Consider the following 14,001-nt stretch of genomic DNA (forward strand, 5'->3'; position numbering starts at 1 on the left):
TCTGGCTCCAGACATTCCAGCCACAAGTCAAAAGGGGGTTCTTTATTTAGTTCATACCACGAGCAATCTACTGTCAACTGCATTCATTCCATTCAGTACTTCATTTGCGCCGTTTACCAGTTTGGTGGTAGATGTATATTCATGTATGTTTGTATATTGAAGTCTGCTTCATATTTTGCTCTTCATCACTTCATTTTATGTCCGATATTTGTTTTATATTTTGCTTCTCGTCAATTCATTTTATGTCCGATATTTAACCTCTTTTTTTAGGGTTAATTCTCATGCATGGACACAGCTGATAAATATTTACTCATGAAATTTTCAGGAAAAAATTCAGGACTACATTTGTTGTGAAATAGGTTTGTTAATTTGCTTTCGCAAATTCAGAGTCCCTCGCTAGTTCTGCCTGCTTTTAGCTAATGCTTTTATTTGAATAATAGCCTGAAATGTTGGTAAAAGTCCTTCCAGTTTTTCTTTCGTATCTGAAAACCTGGAGTTTTCCAGGATCCAGGATGCAAGGAAGGTTTGAACTTGTAAATTCCAGGACCACCTCACTAACTGGTACTTTATTGAAAACAAACTCTCTCAGACACTCACAGCACTCACAGACATGCACCACGAACCTTAAACGCAAGCACACAAGCACACACACACACACACACACACACGCACACACATACGGGGCGAGGGGGGCCGGATGGCTCCTGACGAAGGCGTAGGCGTGGGCGTACATGCAAACAACGCCGCGTTGGGGGTGATAATTGGCGTGCTGGACGAATCAGTCCCGCAGGACTGAGCTGAGAAATCTATTTCGCTCACTTTCACGCCCCTATCTCTCTCTCTCTCTCTCTCTCTCTCTCTCTCTCCATCCTTCTCAGCCACTCCTCGCACAGGATTCTCTCGATCCATCCTTTCCAGCCACTCCTCGCACAGGATGCAGGGCACATCGAAAGAGCCACGGATTGACCTTGGTGTAGGATACGGGCGGCAGTGTATTGTTTATACTGGAAGTCTGCGTAGACATCGTCAGGAGAGTGGTAACTCCAAGGGAGACTCGCGCGGGCACAGCATTCTGATCCAGCCAAAAGGACACCCAGGACACGATCACCAACATACAGCAGGGGATGTAGTACTGGATCAGGTAGTACGAGAATTCCCTCTTGAAGACCAGGTCTACGCGCAGGCAACTGTATTCACCTGTGCAACAGTTAATAGGGGCAAGTTACTAAACGGGACGTCTACGGGGTGACTTAGGATGGTGGTACCTTGGTGTAGGACACGGGGGGCAGCGACTGGTTGATGGAGGAGGTCTGCGTCGACATGGTCAGGAGCGTGGTGACTCCGAGGGCGACGCGGGCCGGCACGGCGTTCTGGTCAAGCCAAAAGGACACCCAGGACACGATCACCAACATGCAGCACGGCACGTAGTACTGGATCAGGTAGTACGAAAACTCCCGCTTGAAGATCAGGGCCACCAGCAAACACGAGTATTCACCTGTACATAAGAATCGTTTACTGCACAACACTCTACTCTAGGGCTGTGGGCTGCGAGGGAGGAGGAGGAGGAGGAGGAGGTCCTCTTGGCAGCGTGGGGTCGTCCGTGGCCCTTCACATGTTTGTGTTCTGTACAGTCAGAAGATGGAGGAGGAGGAGGAGGAGGAGGAGGATGAAAGAGAAGGAGGAGGAGGAGGGGGAATAGGAGGAGGAGGAGGAGGAGGAGGGGGAATAGGAGGAGGAGAAAAGAGGAGGGGAAGTGGGAATAGGGGACCCTGCAGCTAGAGGAAGGAGCCAAGGAAAGATCAAGACGTATTATTTTGGGAAAAAGAAAGATTAGGAAATCTGGAAAGAAAGGAATATATTACTTAATTGTCAGTTAAGCTCTGGATAAAATGTAATGTTTACTCAGGCCTGGGAGAGAGAGAGAGAGAGAGAGAGAGAGAGAGAGAGAGAGAGAGAGAGAGAGAGAGAGAGAGAGAGAGATCTTATGTGAAAATACGATGAAAAACTGTACTAGCGGTTTAATGTAAGCTGAGTTGATGGAGCATAAATGTGTAAAAAAAGGAGAAAAGTGCGTTTAAAGAACTGATGAACCAGGCAAAGAAAAAGAAGGATTTTTTAAAAGTAAAACGAGTGAAAAATAATGCATAAATAAAGAGCTAAAAATAATGACGAATTACAAAGCAAAGGAGAAGAATCGTGTGCCCTGATTAGTTTCAACATCGAGAGAGGAAGAGATGAAAGTCTAAAGGAACCTTTGGAATGAGTAAATGAAGAGACAAGGAAAATGGAACGAGGGGGTTAAATATGAAAATAAGGATATCACATTTTAAAAAGCAGAGGAAGGAACAAACGCAGAAGGAATGTCAGAATGAGAGACCCAAGAGAAAGAAAACTTCAGGAATGCTAAAACGAAAGAAGGTGAGAAAGGGGAATAGGTAAATGACGCCATAGGAAGGGATTACAGAAAAAGGGAAATCCAGCAGGGGCGGAAAAGGACGAAATGAAAAGGCAACTGTCAGAGAAAGAAAGAAAGAGATAAGAGGAAACGAAGTGGGAGCGGCGAAGGATGAATATAAAGTTTCTGTAAGGGGAAAGAGCTCGTGTTCTGTTAGAGGAGAAACTCATTCATTAAGAAGACAGGTTATATGTTTTCTCTCGTGTTCCAGTTCAGCTGGAATATACTCGACATTTAACTATCAAGGTTACATAGTCAGGGAATATCAGGCTATATTTGTAAGGGAAAACCTTTAAAAAGAGACTTAAGACTAACTTGAGATCTGGAAGTTAAGTACCTGTTAATACCAGTTTAGTCGAGAATAATACATGCACATACTTACTTAAATATATACAGTATTCATATTCAGAATGAAAATGAAGCAATTGACAGTTCATCATATAAGAGAAGAGTTACAGATTACAATGGGCTGTATAATGACAAAAAAGCAAACGAAAAACACCATAGGCACCATAATCAGCAAGTTGTTTATTATTTGAATATGTAAAACATAAGTAAAGAAATTATTTCGAAGAGAGAGAGAGAGAGAGAGAGAGAGAGAGAGAGAGAGAGAGAGAGAGAGAGAGAGAGAGAGAGAGAGAGAGAGGATTTACACGTTACAGAATTTTTCAATCTCTGGCAAGGAAGGTTTTAAAATACAACGAGTAAAATTATCTTAATATTAAGAGATCTTCCACTGAAATGTGGATTGCACAAAAATATAGAGCAGGAATATGTAAACGAATAGAAAAAGAATAATGAAGAGAGCGATAAAATACATTTGTAGAGATGTTATGTCCTAATTTATGTACCAGTGTTTTGAATAGGTCTCTGTCTCGACATATATATAAACGATACACTATTGATAAACAAAAAAAATGGCTGTAACTATGCAGTTCTTTAACAAGTTATGGCATGAGTAATAACGTACAGATGGCTGGAAAAGAAAAATTGTCTACAGTTGTCTAAAATTGTCTACAGTCGATTTGATGATGATGGCAGGATTAATGTCATGGGGGTTGCAACTTCATCCCACAAATTAGCGCTTGGTAATTTACAGTAAAAATGATGCGTCTAAGTTAAGGGAATAATCCTATTTTTCTTCGACATGTATTTGTCTAAACATTTGCTCTTGCTGGTTCTGATTATCATTATAAATAACAAAATTAACATCAGTTATGAATTCCTTTTGGTTTACAAGCGCGCAGACCTTCCCGGAAAAATTTGCAAATGGTAACATTAACCCGAAATTCAAAACTCATGGCATTATGGTTCAAAATTCGTGGCATTACGGAAATAATTATATTTTCAGGACGAATATAGAAAATAATGATTTCACTCTGGCCATCATTAACCAGAAATTCAAAAATCATGGCGCTATGAAAAGAGTAATGATGTCAATTAACTTTTAATGTCAAGGATACTGGATACTGTGCACATTATTTAATTACAGGAATTGTTGTTGTTGCTGTGGGATCGGACCTTTATTGTTGTAGGAATTACTGTTCCATATTTTCATATTATATGCAATAACATATATAATATATATATGTATATATATATATATATATATATATATATATATATATATATATATTATATATATATATATATATATATATATATATATATATATATATATATATATATTTATAAGTATGTATTGAGTGGATGTCATGATTTCACGTTAAACTCTAAAACGCCATTAGGTAAACTGCACGGATCTGCATAATTTTATTCAAGTGGCAAAAATCGCTGCAGAAAAAGTTGCACAAACGAGAGTCAAAGTGCTTTTTAAAAAATAGTGACATTCTGTCAAACGAAAAATCTTACGAAGCAAATATTTACTGAATAAATTCTTGGGAAAATGACTGCATAATTTTTTCGCTTTTTTTTTTTAATCTTGGGATATGATTACCCCAAACCCGCTTTGAAGACAAAACTTTCCCTTCACTTTCATCTCGCGAAGAAATAAGAAAAGTTTCTTGAATAACTTTAAATTCTTTGAACCTGACTTTTTTCAGCAGGAAGATATTCGAAAGAGCAAAATTTAAGAATAAATAAATGAAAAGTCATGATTTTATACAAAGTATGTGCAAAGAACAGTTCTCCTTATGTATAGGGTTCGCAAAAGATGTAGGCAGTCTTTAGGACACCTCAAAGAACATGAGACAAAAAAAAAGCCACTTTTTATGAAAATGATCCGCAAAGAACAGTTCCCCTTATGTATAGGGTTCGCGAGAGATGTAGATCGTGTTTAGAACACTTCAGAGAACATGAGGATGAAGTCACAGATGTCCAGTATGTCATGACGTCACAGATATCCAGCATGTCATAACGTCACAGATATAACACTGCGATGGCGTCCTTAGGAAAAGAGTTTGCGTAGGTGTCGCTAAATGTCAGTGGGTCTGATGTCAGCTCCAGCGCGAGTGTGTGATGTTGAAAGAGATGATCTGACGAGTCTGTCTGTGTCTGTATCTGTGAGGGAGCAAGAGTACACTGAAGGCAATAAAACAAAGGTCAGACGGATGCACCTGAAACAAAAGTCACAATTACAATTTTGCAATTTCCCGCTTCCCGATCTACGATAGGGAAGAAGAAGAAGAAGAAGTCGCAGGCAGAGGTGTAGGCTGTCAAATACAATGAGCAGAGAAATGACGTATATTCTGTTATTTGTGAGGCTGTGTTAGGAGGGTGGTCTTACGCGTGCTGGGACGAAGAACATGCATGAGTTGACTATGTGTGTGTGTGTGTGTGTGTGTGTGAACGTGAATAGGCCATTCCTCATACAGCATACACCACTCTATTGTTTGTCTAATTTACACATGGTTTTGTGTTTCAATATGCATGCATGTCTTCGTAAACGTATATATATATACAACTAATTGTACATTGTATGAAATATATAACAGTGAACTGGTCTCTAAGCTGTCAACTAAACACTACTTTATTGAGATATTTCAGATGGTATATTTATCGTGTAATTTTTCCATTAAAATAAAACATTAAAATGAGTATACACTACGGTGAACTTAAGCACGTATGATATATCGTCCTTCTGTTGTAGGAAGTAACAGTAGTCATTCTCTCTCTCTCTCTCTCTCTATTGGTTTTCCCAGATTAAAATGAAAGATCTCGGTATTCCAGTGCTTTGGTGTCTCATATAGCTGTAACTATGTGCCTTTATCTGTCTTCCATAACATTATTTTAATATTTATGATAAGGTGTATGTGCGCTTATGTGGCTATATTTGAAGACTGGATATGCATGAGAAGGACAGTCTAAAATGAAAATCAGTCTAGAATTGTTGTTTGGGTGAAATCTATAATTAACTTTAAAGCAGGCCCAAGAAATTAAAAAAATAACTCAAGCAATAACTACGTTTGGAAATTCATATTACATGATTTAAACCTTAATTTGAACCCTTGGAGTGTTAAGCTAGTATTAACCTCATTTCACTTACCTTGTGAAAAAGTATTGTCCTGCGCAGGACATGGAAACAGTCTACAAATGGCTAAACATTATTAGAAATTAACTTCAACATCAGTCTGGAAATCTTTGGCCCCCTTGATGTATATACCCAGCCAAACAGCTAATTAGGTCACTAATGAAGAAAATCCTTCATTATGTAAGCTGCAAATAGCCGGTAATTGCTGTGTTTCCTAACTTTTGGCAAATTATAGAGTTCACTGTCCATTATGAAACCTAATCTCACCAGCAGATGCCATGTATATATCTTCCATGTATATCTACAACACGTAAGGATTTCTGTAAATTGTATTTATAGTAAGAATGTAGAGGAAAGTGCATATCATCGGTGACTTTGGTATAATAATGTCAAGAAAAATATGACTACATCCAGTACAGAGAGAACGGAAGTCACCTCTGAGTAGGTTTCATGGTCACCTCAGAAAACCTTTGCTTTGACTCACCAGTATTGGTCTTGCTGTTGCAGTAATCGGTGATGAATTTTTCCAGCGTGAAACGGGGCAGATGCAGGTTCTTCGTAACCTGCACGGGTTCGACGTCCTTCCAAAGGAACACCAAATCCTCTGTCGTCCAGCCGTCTGGAAGAGAGAGAGAGAAAAAGAAGGAGGAGATTAGTTCTTTAAAGTTTTCACGGAAGACAGAACCCTAATTGAAGAGGCTACGAAGGCAAAAATGAAGAATACTTCTTAATGTTCAACGAACTTAATCGAGGAGGAACTTAAGATTTAAATACAATTCAAAGTGATTAAAGATAAATAATAGCTCTTACTACAAAATGGAAAGTAAAACTAAACCGGATCTAACTTCTGAACCATCTCGGAATGGAATGAGTGAGCTGGAAACGAGACCCAGGGGACCCAATTTAAAGTAAAATTCTTGGAATGTTTTCAAGAAGAACCGCTTAGTGGTTGTATGTCCTTAAGACTCGAGAGACGCGAAGGTCATCTATTCTTCTCTCGGCAAGGATAAATAAGATACTTGTTAGGCTAGGGATGGTTATTCAAGAAGATGAATGAGATGAAGAAACGTCAGTGAGATATTTAAATACCGTTATTTTCGGAATGAAATGATGGTTTGGCTTTAAACCTAACTTTAATCTGTGTGTAGGCTTGAATCTTCCTAGGGAAGGAGGAACTCATTTGTTTGTTTTCCCCTCAAATGCAAGGTTTTCATTGGAAATTGCACCCAAAAATTGTAAGGAGTTCTACTGATGTTTTGGGGGTAGGTGTGGAGGTCACTGAATATATATATATATATATATATATATATATATATATATATATATATATATATATATATATATATATATTTATATATATATATATATATATTATATATATATATATATATATTACACACACACATATATATATATATATATATATATATATATATATATATATATATATATATATATATATATATATATATGTGTGTGTGTATATGTGTGTGTGTATATAGTTTCACACTCCTTTAATTCCTATATTACAAAACTACGAGACGCTCACTTGAGGTAAAAAGCGACTAAAGCGAACTAATTATCACGCTGTTATCCACATGTTAGCTTCATCAGTGACGTATTCAATTAGCTAGTCTAATGAAAAAAGAATCGTGTGTGAAATTAATTGCGCTAAAAGGAGAGAGGTGCATAAAACTCCACGTAATTAAAATCAACAATAATTGGAGCGATAAATTAACTGCTAACAGAGCTTCCTCGTCCACTTAAACAAGAAATTATCTTTAATGGCTCGCGAACATCGCCTAGCTATTCCGGAGGCTTCTCTCTCTCTCTCTCTCTCTCTCTCTCCTGTCTACTCCGGAGATAATCCGGAGATAATCCGCAGGTTCTCTCTTCTCTCTCTCTCTCTCTCTCTCTTCGCCTAGCTAAATCCGGAGGCTTTCTCTCTTTTTCCTCCGCCTAGCTAATCCCATTTGGAGACTCTCCTCTCTCTCTCTTCTCTTCTCTCTCTCTCTCTCCAAATCTTAATATAATTTTCCCTTGGTTACTCTGACTTTTATAAATATAAATATTTGTTTACTTATATTTTGTTGGTCAATATTTGGCTTTTAATCGTATTTTTCGTCTCTGTTTTCAAATTCAGTGGTATTAGAGGGCATTCTTTAAATTATTTGTTCGTTTTGAATAATAATAATAATAATAATAATAATAATAATAATAATAATAATAATAATAATAATAATAATAATAATAATAGCAGTTGTAATATTAGTATTAGTCAATGCGTTTATCAACGTTGCAAAGAAAAGGCTATCTATTAATATTCTGTTTCATGAGATATTTTTATTTTAAGACTGTGGAATGCAATTACCTGCTTCAGATTAAAATTATTGGTACAAACTGTTTTTAAAAATTACCAGATGTCATCATAATGGAGGGTCTTATTATTTTTTATTCGGACTTCACCAGACTGACGACGGTAGAATGATTAGAATAGATAATAATTAATGTTCAATATTGCCAGCTGGGATAAAAACGAGAGAGAGAGAGAGAGAGAGAGAGAGAGAGAGAGAGAGAGAGAGAGAGAGAGAGAGAGAGAGAGAGATTAATTGTCCAACTCCAGTACTATTACCCAATGGGATAAAAACGAGAGAGAGAGAGAGAGAGAGAGAGAGAGAGAGAGAGAGAGAGAGAGAGAGAGAGAGAGAGAGAGAGAGAGAGAGAGAGAGAGAGATGAATAAATAATAAAATTAGTGTCGCAACACAATACTATTATCCAATGGGATAAAAACGAGAGAGAGAGAGAGAGAGAGAGAGAGAGAGAGAGAGAGAGAGAGAGAGAGAGAGAGAGAGAGAGAGAGAATGATATACTATTACCCAATGGGATAAAAGAGAGAAAAAGATATACTATTACCCAGTGGGATAAAAACGAGAGAGAGAGAACAATATACTTATTACCCAATGGGATAAAAACGAGAGAGAAAGAATGATATACTGTTACTCAATGGGATAAAATGAGAGAGCAAGAGAGAGAGAGAATTATGTGCTATTACCCAATGTGATAAAAACGAGAGAGGGAGAGAGAGAGAGAGAGAGAGAGAGAGAGAGAGAGAGAGAGAGAGAGAGAGAGAATAAATGATAATTAATTGTAACATCATTACTATTTCCCACTAGGTAAGAACGAGAGAGAGAGAGAGAGAGAGAGAGAGAGAGAGAGAGAGAGAGAGAGAGAGAGAGAATAAATGATAATTAACGTTGCAACATCATTACTATTTCCCACTAGGGTAAGAACGAGAGAGAGAGAGAGAGAGAGAGAGAGAGAGAGAGAGAGAGAGAGAGAGAGAGAGAGACCAGCTCCTCAGCAATCAAGAAAATTTAAATCCCGTCATATCATCACTGTTTTCGCCTATTACGTCAGCAAGGGGGGGGGTGTCACAAACGCGAACTTGGGCACTCACTCGTTGCGTGATAAAGACGCCTCTGCCCGGGGCTGTAAATCACATGGAAATTACATACGCGAAAAGGCCAGCAGATTTCTAAGTCCTACCAACAGCGAGGTGGACTCTCATATTATACAAAATAGCTGAGACGGGTAATGAGATATAAGTGGCTGATGATTCTGGGTGTGAAGATGATGAAGAAGACGAAGAAAGGAGACAGAGAGAGAGAGATGAAACGCGTTGGAAAAATTCGCTTATTCTGGGTGTGAAGAAGAAGAAAAAGAAGAAGAAGAGGAGAGAGAGAGAGAGAGAGAGAGAGAGAGAGAGAGAGAGAGAGAGAGAGAGAGAGAGAGAACGTGTTGGAAAATTCTCACTTATTCTGGGAGTGAAGAAGAAGAGAAGAGAGAGAGAGAGAGAACGTGTTGGAAAATTCTCACTTATTCTGGGAGTGAAGAAGAAGAGAAGAGAGAGAGAGAGAATATAACGCACTATAGAATTCTCACTTATTCTGGATATGAAGAAGAAGGAGAGAGAGAGAGAGAGAATAAAACGCACCATAGAATTCTCACTTATTCTGGGTATGAAGAAGAAGAGACAGAGAGAATAAAAAGCACTGGAAAATTCTCAGTCATTGAGATCACGACCACATTTGCAAACACCAGGTTTCTAGACGGAATAACATAAAAGGACTTGGGATTCGCAATTTCATCCCTAGCATCGAATATATATGTGATCGGAGGGATTTATAGCCCCTGGTTCTACCTTCCTAAAGAGAAACAATCTTTTTGTTCTCAGAAAGGATCAGGTTCCAAACAGTCAATTTTTCTTATTCTGACACATATCCTAACGTAGCAACTATTTGTTTAGAACACACATTATAAAGCAGCAATAAAGGAGAAAGGATGCACAAAAGAAGTAAAGAAGTAAGCAAGTAAACAAGGGAACTTCCTGCACACCAAAAGAAAGCAGCAAGCAATAGAAATCTAAGGGGAAACATATTCAAACAACAGAAAGCAGACTCCTCTCTTTCCCCTCTCTCTCTCTCTCTCTCTCTCTCTCTCTCTCTCCTCAGAGACAAATCTACAAAGATACCGAAAGTGCAGAAGTAAGTTTTTCGCAAATGAAAACAAAAGAGGTCGTTTGAAAAAGTCTGCTGGGAGTTTTCCCCGAGTGAGAAAAAAAAAAAAACCAGGAAAGCAGGAGAGAGAGAGAGAGACTAGAAAGAGGGAAATAAAATAGAAAAGAGAGAGAGAGAGAGAGAGAGAGAGAGAGAGAGAGAGAGAGAGAGAGAGAGAGAGAGAGACACGCAGCATGGCAAATAGATTGGTTCACAAGAACAAGGCTGAATGTTTAAGTGTTCCTAATGCCTGGGTAGAAGAGCCTCTTATCCGTGTTTTCTCTTATATTTATTTTGATTCTACTCTTCTTACGTTCGTGTTTCCTTTTTCCTCCATTTTCTTTTTCATTTGGTTCTTCTTCCTCCTCAGCTACTTCTTTTTATATTCTGTTTTTGATTTTGCTTCCCCTCTTCCCAAATCGTTTATCCGTTTCTTTTTCTCTTTTCTCTGCGTTTCTTTCTATTTCTTCTTCTCACTCTCCTCCTTTGCCTATTCTTATTTTCTTAATTTTTCGCCTGCTCTTCTCCCACTCTCTCTCCGCTTCATTTGTTTTCATTCTCTGCACCTCTGTTCTTCTTCTTCCCTGAAGGGCGTTGAAATTTATAGATTTAGGGTATACCGCGCATGCGCCCTTCTTAAAAACGTCTTGTTTCGCTTTTCAGGCGACCTTGTTGAGACAAAAAATGAACGGCCACGTAAATATTGGTTATGCATATTGTGTTAAGGTATCTTGGCCGCAAGCGCGTTATTTTTTATCAGAATTTTTCGAAATGCTTTAGAGTGTATCTTTATTTATGTAAACTTTCTGGCAAAAGTAAGTGGAAGGGTTTGTATAATGAGTAAGAGAGTTCAAATTCCTATTTATTTTTTGAACATTATTGGTTTTGGTAAATGCGATCCATATTTCTATAACTCTGTTGAATAACATGACGGTTGAAAAGAATGATTTAATCATTTCCCTAAAACGTCAGCAAAACTCTTTGAAAGTTAAGCCCATTTTTCAGAGGACAAAATCAATTATTTCATAGATCAGCCCTCTTCCATTCCTCCTATAACTCATTATGGAATCCTGGTCCAATGAGAGTAAGCGAGTAAGATACTAAGAAATTTTAATTTAGAATCACATTTCTGTCAACGCATTTGCTTTAATGTTCAAATAAAATCGCCAGAAGCATTTCTGCATTTACGAATCCATTGAGAGCATACTACAGTTCATTAGTGTTGTTAAGAAGTTCTGTGTCCTTACAATCCTTATATCGTGAGGATTCAAGTGACAGTATTGTTTTATATCGGACTCCCATGGATCGCCTTTTTTTTATGATTTACATGGCCTGAAAATCATCTGATTCAGTGTCGCTTACGAATTAGGAAGAACCAAATATATCGTCATCAATTTGCTTTTGCAGAATGGCTGCAATTTGTAGCAATGAACAATCGTAAATGCTCAAAGGAAGAGGTATTTGGGAACGATTTACAATGACACTCGCTCGAATTTATCGAAAAAAATCGTCGGCAATCATTATCAGGGACGCAGATGGCAAATCATCTACAATGATATCCCCACAGGGGGTTAGTAGCGTCAGTGCACCTCACGTGGTGCACTGTAGGCATTACTTGAGTGTGTCTGCGGCGTCCATTCGACCACACTCTACTGTACATTAACTTAGGCCTATTTGGCTTTTACTTCATCTTTATCCACGCTTCCATTCTTCAGTCTTCAGTCTTGCTGCCCAGCCTCTCTAACTATTAATTCTTCGTGCAACTGTAGGGTTTTTCTCCCAGTTCCACCTAAGTGTATATTTTGAAAAATTCTTCTTCTTCGTTTAACGTGCTTTTTCCCATTTTTCATATGGGGTAAGCACGATGCCTTCTTTTGAAGGACTTTGATTTGGCGTTGGGGTAGGCTGTAGCCTCGATCGGCTGCCCTGCCTGACATCGCTTAGACCCCGGTAGCACATGTGTATATGTATCGTGCCAAATCTCCAGCTCCCTTTCTCCCAGCAGCGAGGAGACGTGATATGAAAGTTTAATATACACTTATTTTTCGCTGGTTCTATCTGGATATAATTCTTCATTTCTTACGTTCATATTTTAACACTGAATATTACTAGTATATCATCATTCATCTATTCATTATCAGTCATATTCATTTATATATATCACCATCATTACGGTGCTGAATAATCCTGATGGGTTCCGGCGCTTGGTGTCTTCAAGACCTAAATTTCTTAATTAATCAATCTCCTTTATCTCTGGGATCTCCTTATCTTGCTATCCGATCACTCCGGCTCCCTCATTTCACTGTTGTAAGCACTGAATGGCTGAAAGTGCTCCAGTGCTTGCACTGGCTGCCTAAATTCCATTAATCAGAACAGATCTCCTATGAAATTCCTTGTGCCGATGCGTGAAATTCGCGAAATGGAATGGGCCCTTTAATTGGGCATGGGACCAAAGCAACGATTTCGGTGTCTTCCCAGACATGCGTGGCAGACAGGCCAAGAAAATTGCAATTCAGGAGACGCCGAAAACCAGCAGCGTTTGTCAGAAATGCTTTTCTCTCTCTCTCTCCCTCTCTCTCTCTCTCTCTCTCTGCTCCTGCCTGCCTCCTGCCTGCCTGCCTGGTTCATACATCTTTATGTGGTTTATGGAATTTCTGGTGCATCTTACCACCAGTGGAATCCCGTTTGGGTCCACGCGAGAATACTTTATTTTTTTTCCTCCCTCCTCCCCTCCACCCCTACCTTTTTCCAGTTTATAGATTTCATCCCCTCCATTCCTACCTTCCCCCTCCCCATCCAGGGCTGTTGCTGCTTCTGCCTGCAGGAAGGGGGTAGAGAATATAAAAAAAGCCCTTGCATGTATTCTCAAAGAATGCTTGCGTGCCCAGTGTCCGTTTCATTGGGATAAGAAGCAGGAAGGAGAAAATGTAAATAAAGAAGTCTCTCTCTCTCTCTCTCTCTCTCTCTCTCTCTGAGAGGTGCGTGTTCGAACTGTTTCCATCTGAAACGCTTCCAAGATCGTGTAGGTTCTGAAGTGCCTGTTACGACAGTGCTTAGGTCAGAAGAACGGCTTTATACGTTCTTGGAATGATGGGGTCTTTGTTGGGGGGGCGGGGGTGGGGGAGGGTGGTGGTTGAAGGAAATAAGCGAGCGATATTTCTCGCGAGGGAACACGATAAACAGCTGGAAGGGTCGAGGCATATCTTTTGCAAAAATAACAGAAATAGATGAAGTGTTAACATATACTGTGAGAGAATAAAATATTTTAATTATATGCCTATCAGGTACATACGTTTTGTTTATTATTATTATTATTATTATTATTATTATTATTATTATTATTATTATTTATTATTATTACTATTCAGAAGATGAACCATATTCATATGGAACAAGCCTGCAGGGGACACTGACTCAAAATTCAAGCTTCCAAAGAGTATGGTGTTCATTAGGAAGAGGTAATATTATGCATAATTGTGTATAATATATAACTTTTTGC

At 38.6% G+C, this 14,001-nt stretch overlaps 1 protein-coding gene across 1 annotated transcript in view; it reads right to left on the minus strand.

Annotated features, from left to right (window-relative positions):
- The window catches only part of LOC136840050 (glutamate-gated chloride channel-like), a 250,279-nt gene that overhangs the window by 21,403 nt on the left and 214,875 nt on the right, over positions 1-14,001 (minus strand). The window contains 2 exon segments of the mRNA XM_067106365.1: positions 1,266-1,495; positions 6,430-6,564. Of these exon segments, the coding sequence (XP_066962466.1) occupies positions 1,266-1,495; positions 6,430-6,564 (365 nt within the window).

This window comes from Macrobrachium rosenbergii, chromosome 7 (genome assembly GCF_040412425.1).
Source record: "Macrobrachium rosenbergii isolate ZJJX-2024 chromosome 7, ASM4041242v1, whole genome shotgun sequence".
Classification (NCBI taxonomy): Eukaryota; Metazoa; Arthropoda; class Malacostraca; order Decapoda; family Palaemonidae; genus Macrobrachium; species Macrobrachium rosenbergii.